Source organism: Hemibagrus wyckioides, linkage group LG13 (genome assembly GCF_019097595.1).
Source record: "Hemibagrus wyckioides isolate EC202008001 linkage group LG13, SWU_Hwy_1.0, whole genome shotgun sequence".
Lineage (NCBI taxonomy): Eukaryota > Metazoa > Chordata > Actinopteri > Siluriformes > Bagridae > Hemibagrus > Hemibagrus wyckioides.
The window spans coordinates 23,988,444-24,002,082 of NC_080722.1; the positions used below are offsets into that span (position 1 = coordinate 23,988,444).

Sequence of the window (13,639 nt, forward strand, 5' to 3'; positions counted from 1 at the left end):
TCCTTCTGAAAAAAAAGTAGTCTCTCTGGCCAGATTAATAGGAACACCTGTTTGTTCCAGCAGATATCCAGTCAGTGGATGGTTATAAAAGCCTGTAGAAACAGGTCCAGGGCTTCAGTTTATGTTCAGACTTTTTGTATACATTTTAGAAACTGCTGTGTGAGAAATTCATAAGATTTTTAAAATAAGCAGTCCAGCCATGTTTGGATGGGAAACAGTGGGTAGAGGTGTTCCTAATAAAGTGGCCAGTGAGAGCATATCAAGAGTGTAACAGACACAAACATGTATGTGTTTCATGAGATCTGCACATGCGTGTGTTTTTCCACCGTGCCGCTGTGCTGTAGGTAGCAGCATCGACAGCGAGTGTGCCTTCGAGGGAGACTACGACGTGCCACCTCTTTCCATGGCTGAGGGTCTGCAGCACATGCGCATCATGGAGGGGGTGTCTCGCTCCCTCCCTTCCTCTCCTCTTCTCGCACATCAGACAGTCAACGTTAGATTACAGCCAGTGAAGAAGATCAGCACCGGGTCAGCTACAGGTATGCCGAGAGCCAAAACCCAGAACCTCCTGCTGTCTGTGTGGTACTGTGGTGTTGTATAGTACTGAATAACATACCCTACATGGCAGGGGTTAGTGGTGTGGTGTGCTGGTGACTAAAGCAGTTGGGTTCATGTGAAAGTCTCAAACAGTCCACACAGAATCTTACTCATTTGCATTAATTGCCATATTCATGTATGCACATTTATACGATTCTCGCTAGCTACACATGAAAACTAATGCTACGTTCACACATACCAGTAGGTGGTGCAACTAGCATTGATTTCAGTTTTCTATGGGCTAAAATGAAACATTAAAATTCTTTAAGATGAAGGAGAAGTAGTTCTTACAAGATGAAGGAAAAGTAGTGTGTGCTCTTGGCTGTGGATCACGTGCACTCTTCACTTCCATTAGTAGTCGATGCACCAAGTCGCTCCTTATTTGCATAAAATTGTCACATCACTGGACACACCCACTAGTCTAGTCGGCAACGGTAACTGTCAGTCATGATGCCTTGCTTTGTATACTCTCTATTTGTGAATGCAGCAGGACACATGCCTCCTCAGAGACATGAAAAGTCATGGGGTTTGAACTTGCTAATGCTGCATCATTACTGTGTTTGAGGTAACAAAATTTCACACCAACACCCAGTTAAACAAAACACTGAAAACACCTAGACCAGTATAGACTGAACAATCACTGTTACTAATCACTGTTTCAAGAAGGTAATCCTTAGCGTTACAACTCTGAAGTTAGCTGGTTAGCTACTGCCTGTTTTTTGTGTTTTTATTATTATTTTGAACATTGTACATCCTGACATGGGATTATTGCAACTTGGAAATGACCGTTTACAGGGCAGCATGTTGACCCTCGTTTGTATGCATGTGTATGATGGGTTAGTTTGCTTTGATTGACAGGGGAGAGACTACTGCTGTCCCTCCCACCCAGACAATATGGCCAGTTATGCTCTTTTGGACTCGCAGACATAACTCAGACATAGAACAGACTGTCTATGATAAAATGAACCCTTCATGAAGGAGTTGAAGCAGGTGTAGTTTCAGCCTCAAACAGTCCATGGGTCAATGCTGGACACTGGATCAGATTTTTCCACTGCCACATTCATCTACACACTTTTTATTTCAGTCAAAGTTTCTACAGTAAACACTGTGAGAACCATGAGCATTTTGAAGCAAGACACAGTCTCTGGATTATGGATGACAGTGTTTCGCTTTCAAACATTATTTAAGAGATTTATTTGCTTGGCATTAAATCATTTTCCAAGCTGAGCTTTAGTAAGCCTACACTGTTTCCAGGATTTTCACTCAGTAGCCTCCGTCACAGTCTATGCAAATCCAGCTGGCTGTGGTTAGCTGTTTGCACTGTCTGCCTTCCCTTCCTATGAAAATAGGTGTATTTAATCATTTTGTGTCAGGAAAAACGAGCACAATCTCTAGTGTTAGCTAGAAGTCTGGCTTGCAAGGCTGTTGCCAGGTGTTTGGCTTATGTTTGGAAAGGACTGGGAATTACTGTTGCACTACACAAGAAATGCAGTGCTCTCTAGATTGTATGGATAGAAATGATACCAAATTCATTGAGTGATATTTTAGTATATACCCTAATACTTCAATACACTCTACCTACTCTCCTTTCTCTAGGGTTATTACGTCCTAATGACTCTCTCTTTCTCCGAATGACTCCCCCCAATCTCACCTTCTCCTTGTTCCCTTAACAAGGCTTTCCAGGGAGGGAAGAATCCTTACCCTGAGGATACAAATTTGTGGAATCCAGCCGACTTCCCTTAGACATGAAGAAGCTGTTTGGATGAGTAGTGAAACGTTTCGATCTAACAAGAAAGAAGTCCAGTTGGCATGACGCAAGTTCCAGCGAGTGAAAATTGTGCAGTTATTAGTAGTGTAAAACAAGGTTCAAATGTTTGCCTCTCATTTCCAGGGCTGGGGGTTTAATACCTGCCTCCCCCTGCATGTGCAGGGTCCTTCTGCTTTGGGGGTTTCCTCCAGGTACTTCAGTTTCCTCCCCCAGTCCAAAAGCATTCATTGTAGGCTGATTGTCTTTAAAGTGCCCCTAGTGTGTAAATGGATGTGTGAGTGTGTGTGATTGTGCCCTTTGATGACTTGGCACCCCATCCGGGGTGGTCCCTGCCTAGTTCCCTGAATCCCCTTAAATCCCCCTTAAAGGCTCCAGGATCCTTGCAACCCTGTATATGTTGGAGGCTGATTTCCTCATTTTACCCTGGTTTCCTCCTCCATCCAGGGGTTTCCACCCCACCCCATCCAGGGTCTCCCCTGCCTAGCCCTGAATCCCCTGAAATAGGCTCCAGGCTCCCCACAACCCTGCATGTGTTGGATAACCTGTTTTTACCCAGGTTTCATCCTCCAGTCCAGGGTGTTTCCACCCCACTCCATCCAGGGTGTCCCCTGCCTAGTGTCCTGAATTCCCTGAAATAGGCTCCCCCAGCACCCCAATATGTATTGTAGCCTGATTTCTTCCGTTTCCTCTGGTTTCCTCCTCCAGTCCAGAATGTTTCCACCTCACCCAAACCAGGGTGTCCCCTGCCTAGTGCCCTGAGTCCACTGGGATATGATCCAAGATCTCCACAATCCTGCATAGGCTAAAAAATTACAATTTATTACTAATATTTACAAGGGGTTTTAAAAGCGGTTTTAATAAGAATAGATTTTTTTCAGTATTGTTAAAGTGGCTTTTGAATGATGCTTGGATTCTGTACTTAAATGTTCTTTACACACACACACACACACACACACACACACACACACATACACAGAGCTTGAGGTTGATCATCAGACAGTAGCTGATCCATACCCCCAGCTTTCCAGCCTCATGCATTATGCATTACATGCTCCTGTTATTTGTTCAAGGCCAGCGGTTGATATACATTTACTCTCATGGTTGTAATATAGGAGATTTCAGTATTTAATTCAAGGAGATTGGAAACTGACTGAGAGCTGAAAATGACTGTGTGGGCGGGTCTTATTGCTGCAGTTTAGATAAGAACCAGTCTGGAGTTCGAGAAACAGTCCGTCCATCTCCACTAGAGAGTGCTGCCCTCATGTGTTGGTCAAAAACAAGAACAGATTGAAGATGGGAATATTTTGTTTCATTTGAAATCGTAACAAGTGTATGTGAGTGATAAATATACACTTAAAACATTGTTTATTTATTCATTTGTTTATTCCTGTAAAGCTGCTTTTTGACAATCTCAAGTGTTATACTAATAAAAATTTAATTGAACTGAGCATATTCCCCAGGTTAAACTTTAAAAAAGTGTTTTTTTTTGCTGGATATATCTCATAAATAAAATTATAATTAAAATTTTTATTTTCACATACACAATCATACACAATACAACATGCAGTGAAATTATGGTCCGTGTTATAAGAATAGGGTCAACATAAAATAGCCAAAAAGTGGAATTTAAAAATAAAATAAAATAAAAGTAAATTAAATTGAATAAAAATAGAAATAAAGTGGAATTAGCTGTATAAGAAAAAATAATTAAACAAAATATAGAAAAATATAGCATATGAATACACTAGAGTGACTCATTATATTAATATATGTGTGCAGAGTTAGTGCATAATTAGCGTGTATATTTACTCAAATTCTAACTGTATTGGTCATATACACTCTCATACACTGTACGATACGTGTGTGCTATAAACAGGTGTCAAAAAAATAGATTAAGTGTAGCATGTACAGGTAGGAAATGAAAAAATGTTAATAAAATATAAAAGTATAGTATATGAATATAAATCAGTGGCAGAGCAGTATGGCTGTTATGAATAAAGTTGAGTGCATATGTATATACATATATATATATATATATCAATATTTTTTAGAGTGATAGTTTGTCTTGCTCAGAATATTTTATTTGGTTCATTTGTACCTTATTGGGATAACAGACATCACACCTTTATTAAACCTCTAAAAATAATAATCAGGGTTCAGCTGGTCATGACTGTAGAGCCGAGCTTGCGGGCTAAGCTGTATGACTTTAATTCTAAGCAGTAATTTGGAGTGTTTTCTCGGTGGCTCATTTGTAATTCTTTGGTGTAAGCCGCCATGCAGAGCTTCTCATCTGCCTTAATGAAAGTCGGTGCTTTATGAGCGAGCTGTTTCATTCTGCGCTGTTTATTCATCTTTTGCATGTTCTGGGGAGAAAAAAAAAGCTACGCCATGGCACTGAGGCTCAGGAGATAAAGCGTTCTCTGCTGAAGGTGTGCCATGCTAATCAGCAGCACCAAGCTAGTTAATGAATTCCGCAGTAAAATATATACTCTATGATGCCATTTTAAATGAAATAGATGTTACATTAAAATGCTAAATGGTAACAAATGCTAAAAAATGAAATGGTTTAATTATAAATGTTTTTAAATAACGGATCCTTACTGAAAAGGTAATTTATTTTCAAAACAGTTGGTGGTAGTGGACCTTGATTTCTGGACCTGAATTATGCAATTTGTGGAGTGACGGATTTGAATTTTATCTTCTCTGGCCTTATCTTGCCGCCTCTGTGATTGCCTGGTGGCAAGAGGGAGACGACAGATTTTTCCACCTATTCGCTTCCCTTGCCAAACAAAGCACAGCACGAGGGCTCTGACCTTTTTAACGGATCAATGCGGCCCCTTCCTGACTCCCAGGAGGCCCTTCTTCTTCCACCAGTGCCTGTTCCAAAAGAGGGTCTTTAGAAGGGTGCGCAACTTCCCAGTCCCTGGGCCATGAATGTCGTTTGCTTTTGTCCTGTTTTTTGCCTTTGACGCACGTAGGCAGTAGCTATTAAGCTTGGTAGACACCTGAAGCGTAGCCCCTCAGATTGTAACAACATCGCTGGTGATGCAGCCTCAGCATGGCTCAGCTGATTTATTGACGTTTAATCAGACGGCGCTTTGTGGCATCTAGAGCAGCTCGTCATCGCCGGCTATTTCTGCACAGCGGTCTGAGGTAGATGTGTGTATTTGTGGGGGTGTTGAAGAGGGGGTGCGTGCTGTTTATGGCCAACTTGTTGATTGCTCAAGCTTGCCTGAGTGTGTAGAGTTCCATGATTTGAGATATTTGAAGGACCAACCCTCAGGGCTCTGATCCCGCCATCGTCCCCCGTATCAGACGCTAATTAGCCACCGCAATCAATACGATTACCGCCATCCCAACGGATTCCCACTCGAACAGACGAAATTACATTGGCCTCTCCGTAACCATTAGGCTGCATGATGAGATTATACCACCCTGGCCACTTCCTCTCTCCCCTCCTCCCATCCATTCAGTGATTAAAACTCTATAATTACATCATTGCCTTGTTTTCAATGCAGCTGTCATTCCGCATCCTGCGTTCTATCCAGAGCACTCTGTCCAAGAGATTTGCCTCAGGTCATATCTCTGTGTGTCTTATGTCCCACTCTGCTACTTAATTCCTCAACCTCGACTTTAAAAATCTCTTCTCGATTGCCCTCCTGACTCAGTGATGCCTCCCGTCGCCCAGATCTCTGCCTCGCCCACGATGTTTCATACGGCTCAATGGAAATGTGACATTTGCAGAGCAGAGCCTCCTGTAGGTAGAGAATGCGGGGAGATGGAATTCGTTGATTTTAAAGATGGAGCTGGACACTTACCATTGCATTTTCAGTTACAGTGGAATAGATCAGTTTTTTTGCCATTCAGACTGTTAAATTATGCAAATTGATAGTGGATTTTCACTCGGGGCTGAGCTCTCTGGAAATAAAACTTCTCTGAATGACCTAAAGCAGTGACGTTTATTAAGCATACGTATGTTGCCGCTGTGAAAGATAACTAATACGAACTTTAATAAGCCACTTATGCACAACACAATAGTCTGTAAATGTGCCACCTTGTGTGTATTAGACACACAGCCGTTAAATTATTTACTATGGCCTCAAAAAAGCACTAAGAAAACTGACTCAGCACCTCTGGCCTCTGCACACCACAAAAAATAGATATGGTGACAGAAATTTATGGCATCGCTGCTACTCAGAAGCTTGGTAATATCCGTCCAGAAAAATGCACTGGTGTGCAGGGCATAGAAAAATGCTTGCTGTTGAGTCATGTTTTCCTATATCTGGGTTGATTTAGTCAGAGAATGACTCCAATCCAGACACTGTGCCATCTTGCGGAATTTATTAGCAGGCTGATGAATGATCTTCCTGTTTGTCTAATGGCTAAAGAGTAAAACAGCATGTCACTGGTGTGGATGCCCCCTACCGTGACAGCATTACAGCCTTTCAAGATGTTGGTGCAGCTGTACTCGCTGTTATCATTTCACTCGTGAACACAGGACGTCAGAACGTTTTTTTATTACTTCCTCAATCTCCTTCAGAAGCATTTTCTTCATTTTGTCAATTCAGTTTATTTGCATAGCACTTTTACAGAAATATAGAAACATAGAAATAATGATAGAGTTTAAAGTTATTATTTATTTCTAAAATTTATCACTAATGAGCAAACCTAAGGTGATGGTGGTGAGGAAAAACTCCCTGTGATGATGAGAGGAAGAAACCTTGAGAGGAACCAGACTCAGAAGGGAACCTCATCCTCATTTAGGTGACAGTGGACAGTAAATAATGTAAATGTTGATGATGTCCTTTCTACAACAGTTTATAGTCATGTGGAACAGCTCCTGAGGGTCTAATAGGTCACTTAGCACTAATTTTCTTCCTGCTGACCCAGTCCCCTGGGTCATGGACTGCCTGCCGTGTCTGTCATTTTTAGAAATGGTCAGTCAGTATTTCCTGAGCAGAGTGAAAAGTGCAGAAAGCTTTCCTGAATTTTACCAGCATTGCCGGTGAGCTAAAACCCTGGGTGCTTCTTAGCTGCTCCTCCTCATTTCCTTTGCTAGCTTCACTTCCTTGTTTCTTAGCTCCTCCCTTAGAGGAAGTGTGGGATGAGGGATGGAGAACCGACATATACCGTGTAGACTTAATGTGCTCCAGCTTTATGAGCCATATATCAGGAACATCATGATTGTATCCAGAAATAGAATACAGATGCACACATTATTTGTTTAAAACTTTTTCCCAGAAACCAACATATGGAATTTTGTTGTGTCCATGTTCAGTCCATGAGCGTCTTGGTCATGTTCCACCCCACAGTGGAGGTTAATATGAAGCTCATATGAGAGTGGACACTTTAAGAATTTGTAGTTTTTCTGTTCTTCCCTAGCCTAAAACCGGCTCATTTTTTTCCACACAAATGTTTCTATCTTCAAAATAAATGCTGATATCAAACCTATTTCTGCTCTGTCCATCTAAAAATATCCATATCTTCAACCAGTAAAATTCTGTGTTAGGTTATCCAACAGAGGGGGAGAAACACACAAACTTGCGGCTATAAAATAATTCCTTTGTTTATAACTGACTGTAAATGTCCGCTAAGTAGATTTCCTTTTATTATTATTATCTTATTATTCCATTATTTATCAAAAGTAGTTGCTTGATCCCTTCCGCAGAGGAAGCATGAGTGTATCCTGGCTCTAGAAGCCTCCTGTCTCTCCTCTCTCTCTCTCTCTGATGTCTCTAATCTCTCTATTCACTTCATCATCATTTTAAGAATCGCTACATCCTTATAGATGGCCGACTTCCACCGACTTCTGAGTTTCAGGCTGAAGTAGATCCGTACGTGTTAAATATACATAACCCTGACGTATCCCAGAGCCTGAAGCAGTAGAGTTGAGCAGCAGTAGCAGCAGCAGTGTGTGAGGTTGATATATTTCCATGTGGAGGTGATGCCTGGCATTGAGAGGACACTGAGGCTGAGGAGGTGATATTAAAGTCGTAAATCTCAGTCTGTGTAAAATCAGGAGAATCTCACTCTGCACAGCCTGGATTAGCATTCAGTGCAGCTTTCGCTAAAAGTCAACCTTTGTACTTGGAAATGAATTATTGATGTGCCTCGGCCTGCTCGCTTTAAATGTTTCAACTCTCGATGAACAATCAAGGTGCATTTTGAAAAAAAAAGGAGAGATTCTATTCTATTGTATTCTATTCTGTTCTATTTCATCTAATAAACTCCTAGTCTTATATACTCCATTATGATTTGTCCTGTTTCATATTAATTTGTTATGCTCTGTTCTATTTTATTCTATTCTAGTCTATTTCTCTTATATTCTCCCATTCTATTATCTATTTATATATATATATATCTGATATACTCAAATATTAACTAGTGTTCTGTTCTATTCTATTCTTTATTCTCTGTTCTATTTTACCTAATCTACTTTATTCTATTATTACTCTACTTTACCCTACTGTTCTATTCCATTCTATTCTACTCTATTCTATTCTCTGTTCTATTTGACCTAATCTACTCTATTCCATTATAATCTACTCCATTATACTCCACTAATCTACTCCACTATTCCATTATAATCTACTCTACTATTCTATTCTATCCTATTCTGTGAAGCCTATTCTATGCTTTCTTGTTTTCTGCTCTCTTTTCTGTTTTGTTTTGGTCTATTTTATTTTTGATCTCATTTGTTCAAAATTCAAATGTAATTTTCAATCTTTCAATCTCTATTCCATTCTATACTATTTTATTCTGTATTCTCTGTTATATTCTTCCTCATCTACTTTATTCTATTATTATTACTCTACTTTACCCTATTGTTCTGTTCTATTCTATTCTTTATTCACTGTTATATTCTACCTAATCTACTTTATTCCATTATAATACGCTCTACTCTACTTTACTGTCCTATTCTATTCTTCTCTACTCTGTTCTGCCCTGTTTCATATTAATTTATTATGCTCTATTCTATTCTATTCTATTCTATTCTATTCTATTCTATTCTATTCTATTCTATTCTATATTCTCTGTTCTATTCTACCCTACCTAATCTACTTTATTCTATTATTATTACTCTACTTTACCTACTGTTCTGTTCTATTCTATTCTGCCCAGTTTTATATTAATTTGTTCTATTCTATTCTATATTCTATGTTCTATTCTACCTAATCTACTCTATTCCGTTATAATACACTCTGCTCTACCTTACTCCTTTAGTTTTCTATTCTATTCTATTCTATTCTACATTCTCTGGTCTATTCTATTTAATATATTCTATTCCCTCGTAATGTGTTGTATTCTACATTAGAGAGAGAGAGTTCTTGAAAACAAAATGTTTATAAATTTGTTCTATTACTAAACGGGCATTTCAGTGCATTCTGTGGTACATCATAAAAAAATAATATAGATATTTAATGATAAAGTTCATTAAGATTTTAGTTCTTTCAACCAGAAGGTTATGGGTTGAAGCTTCAGAGTTGAAGCTTTTAGGAAGACACTTTTAACACTTACCCCTGTGCTTGGATTGTGTCCTGCATTATCTGTGCATTAACTTAGAGAAATGAAGATCTATATGTAATTTTATGTAATGCATAATATACTGTAGATCTAACTAATGAATATATTGATGGTTTTACATCACAGAGCCACACCTTCACACAGTAATTCATGCACTGGGGCATTTTAGAATCATCAGTTGCCCTGTTTAGGTGAGGTGGGAGGAAACCAGAGAACCGAGAAGAACCCCAGATGAGCAGAACATGCAGTAACCCGAGCTCTAACGTGAAACCCTGGAGCTGTGAGAACACAACAAAACGGATACAGATTTGTCAAATGACATTTCTCAGAAGTTTCGACAGTCATGTAGAGTGTTAAATCAGTCTGTATCAGGTGTTCGTACCGCGTGTTAGCTTGTGAACGAAGTAAAAAAAAAGTGTAAAAATGCAATTCAGATGTATTCCAATCTCTGTAAGGAGTTTTCAAAGCGATAAAGAGAATGTGTTCAAATCTTTTTCAATGTTATACAATAAGCATCAAGTGACTCAACGATTTAAATAGCTATAGCACGCAGACTGTTACAGAGGTAGTGTTATGAAATATAGTCTCCGCTTTGCGGGTTCTGAGGATAAAACAAAGCTCTTGTGATGAGTAGAGCGATATTATGATCAGCTGAGCTCATCACAGTAGGAGGTTGCTGTATTAAACCTGCTCCTGTTCACCATCTATTCCTGCTCTACCATGTCACTGCAAAAATGTCTTTCTGTTTCACTCTTCCAGTCCATGATCTTTCTTTCTCTCTCTCTCTGTCTCTGTCTCTCTCTCTCTCTCTCCGATCTTTCTCGCCCCCTCCCTGCTGGTCGCCATGACAACAGCAGCACTGCGCCATTCATGGACTATAGCAGCAAAGACATGAGCTCTCTCTCTCTCTCTCTCTCTCTCATTCTCTCTCTGCTTCTCCTCCCTCACTGCCGCTCCTTCTGCTGCACGGTTCCACTCTACAGTATCCTCTTTCTCCTCTTTCATACTCCTGAAACCCCATGCTAGTACGTGAGGACAGTGGACAAACGCTCAAGCCATCTCAGGGAGCCCCTGTCTAACCAAAGGGAAGAACAAGAGTTATGGAGTAAGAGTTGAAGTTCTGATGTTGCTCTTCTTCCACCTGTCTGGTTGGCGTCGGGCTTTATAAACGTACGCTTCACATTCGAGGAGGGAGATGTTTCTTCCTCTGCACTGACGCCTCTGCCGCTCCTCCTTCTCTGCCGCTTTTCTCCTCTGTTTTTTGGGTTGTTTTGACTGAACGGGCTTCGATACCCAACCGTAGGTTGTTGGAACTCTGATCGCCTGCACAGGCCTGCAGTGCGAGTGTGTGTGTGTGTGTGTGAGAAAGAGTTTGTGTGTGTGTGGGCACACGGAGAGGCGTTGTGGATGAGCTGGCCATCGCTGAGACGGCTGCAGGGGCTATGTGTGTCTCTGGACGGAGAATGCAGGATCTGGTATGAGCATGGTAAGCCACCGAACCCCACCCTCTCTCATATTCTGCTACATTCTTTAAAAAACCTGAAGTATTTGTTATGTTTCTGCTATGTTATGCTGCTTTAGATCAGAGAGTACAGAATGTCGCTGTTGTGAGTGTGGGCATTATGTGCTATAGTCTGAGACATGTATGGACAGTTCTATAGAATAGTATTTTAGGTAAATTGTGTAATGCGCTCTAGAACCTCGTCTGGCATCGGAAATGAAACTGGGCTTGACGTGGCTGTATAATATTTGTTGTCACTGATCAAATTTGCACATTATAGAATTCTTTAGAGTCCAGATTGTTGATTTTTTAGCTTAGCAAATCTGATTTAGTGTTATCATGACCAAAGTCTGCTGATGCCAAAATGGTAAACTGGTTTATGTTATGTTTATTAAGATTTAATAAAAGTATCAGAACATGCGCTTTAATGCCGTTTAAAATCCATCGATAGAAGAACGGCATATGATTACATGATTATATGAAACTTGCGGGACAGTTACAAATACGGCGGCAATAAACGAAAACATCTTTATTATGTTTAGCTCATGCTTAAAAATGTTTTGTTTTCTGCATGAGCCTGGATCATGGTAATTGATGATGCAAGCAGAAGGGAGTCATTACTTTCAATCTCAGGTCTTTATATTAGAACATTTTATCAGACGGTCTCATACAACGTTTCAAGTTTTAAAATCTCGCCGTCTGAATTACCAAGCTTCGTTAAGGATTAAGTGATAGGCAGGAACTTAACGATGCAAAGTAAAGGACCTGTGGGAGGCTGAGTGTGTGGCAGCATTGTGCTCGGCTCAACCTAATATGGTCTTTTGTTCAATCGGCTCTGGATGAATCAGGATTGAGAGTGGGTGAGTGATGTGTTTTTACTGTTAGAGTGTTTGGTGTTGGGGGGCGGAGTGGAAGGATGCTTTAGCCTCTGTGCTTCGCTGTGTGTGGGCTGAGAGATGATGCATGGCACTGTATGTGTATGTAGCTGGAATGTATCTGTACTATTAATACCCTCAGTGTACCGTCAGAAGTGCGGCTCTACAGGTGAGGGTAAACAAAATGTACCAGTTTATTTATAGTGTGTACTCTCGGTGATACAATTGATCAGGCTGTATCCTTGTCTTTGTGCGTATTAGGATGGGCGCTGACTTTGATGAATGTGCCTGTTGCATTATTTCCATATGTTCAATCGGCAAATGCTTTTATCTGAGGTGACTTACAGAGATAGATTACAAGCGGAGAAGGCATCTGAGATGCCCAGGGTTAAGGGTTTCGCTCAAGGGATCGTCGGTGGCCGTCAAGGGATTAACTAATAGCCGCCTGGTCAATAGAGCAGAACTGTAACCACTTAGCAGTGACATAGCAAGGAAGTAGTTTGAAGTGGATGAGGAAAATAGACTAAATCCATGTGTTTATATATTCTGAGTTTCATTCACACAGCAGTTGGATCAGTGACGGCAAAAATATGTTGCTTTCGTAATATAAGGCTTAATCTAATCATGGTAATACAGTACAATGCCATTTATTCTGCCAGCAGTCTAATTTATGGGACATTTTCAATCAGTATAAAGAAATGAATTATATTATAGCCGGAAGTCTGCTGTAAAATGAGTCAGGGCTTTCAGTGTGTTTTAGACGTGTGTTTTTCCCTCTGTTGGATAACCTTACCTTAGGTAAAATTGTAGCTGCTTATGAACAAGCATCTTAGAGGGCAGAAACCAACACTTAGAGTGGAAAAAAAATGAACCAGTTTTGTTTTTTGAACATTTCTACGAATATATTGGTTCTAGTAGAATAGGTAAAAATAGAAATACTTCTCCTGAGTGTCTACTTTCAAATGTGCGTCATATTAACCACCACTGTGGAGTGGGACGTGACAAAGACGTTCAGCGCTGAACACGGACATGGATTCCATTTTTGGCATCTGCTTTTATCTTAGAAAAGCTGATCTACGGTTAAATTTGGTGAATCTCTCCTGTTTTATCACATTTACTGCTCACAGTGTAGCTACCTTTCAAACACAAACAGGAAACATGCACCACTCTGTTTGGTTAATCGTGCTTTCCATCAGCTTGTAGCCAATAAAATGTGATTACACACAGTATAAAGTACATACTAATTTGCTTATTTCAAGGCTGATAAATATGGATGCGTCAATATGATGACTATGTCACTGCAACACGGTTGCTACGCAAAACATTTAAAGTAATTGCGCTATTATGATGTTCTTAAAACGTAAATATATAATG

At 40.1% G+C, this 13,639-nt stretch overlaps 1 protein-coding gene across 10 annotated transcripts in view; it reads left to right on the top strand.

Moving 5' to 3' along the window:
• tanc2b (tetratricopeptide repeat, ankyrin repeat and coiled-coil containing 2b) overlaps positions 1–13,639 on the top strand; it is a 170,680-nt gene that overhangs the window by 77,015 nt on the left and 80,026 nt on the right. For 8 of the 10 annotated variants that reach the window (XM_058405731.1, XM_058405736.1, XM_058405733.1 and 5 more), the window contains one exon: positions 345–539. In XM_058405731.1, the coding sequence (XP_058261714.1) occupies positions 345–539 (195 nt within the window). Of the gene's footprint in view, positions 1–344; positions 540–10,823; positions 11,376–13,639 lie in introns of those variants that run through there. The other 2 variants (XM_058405737.1, XM_058405738.1) reach the window with 2 other exon arrangements.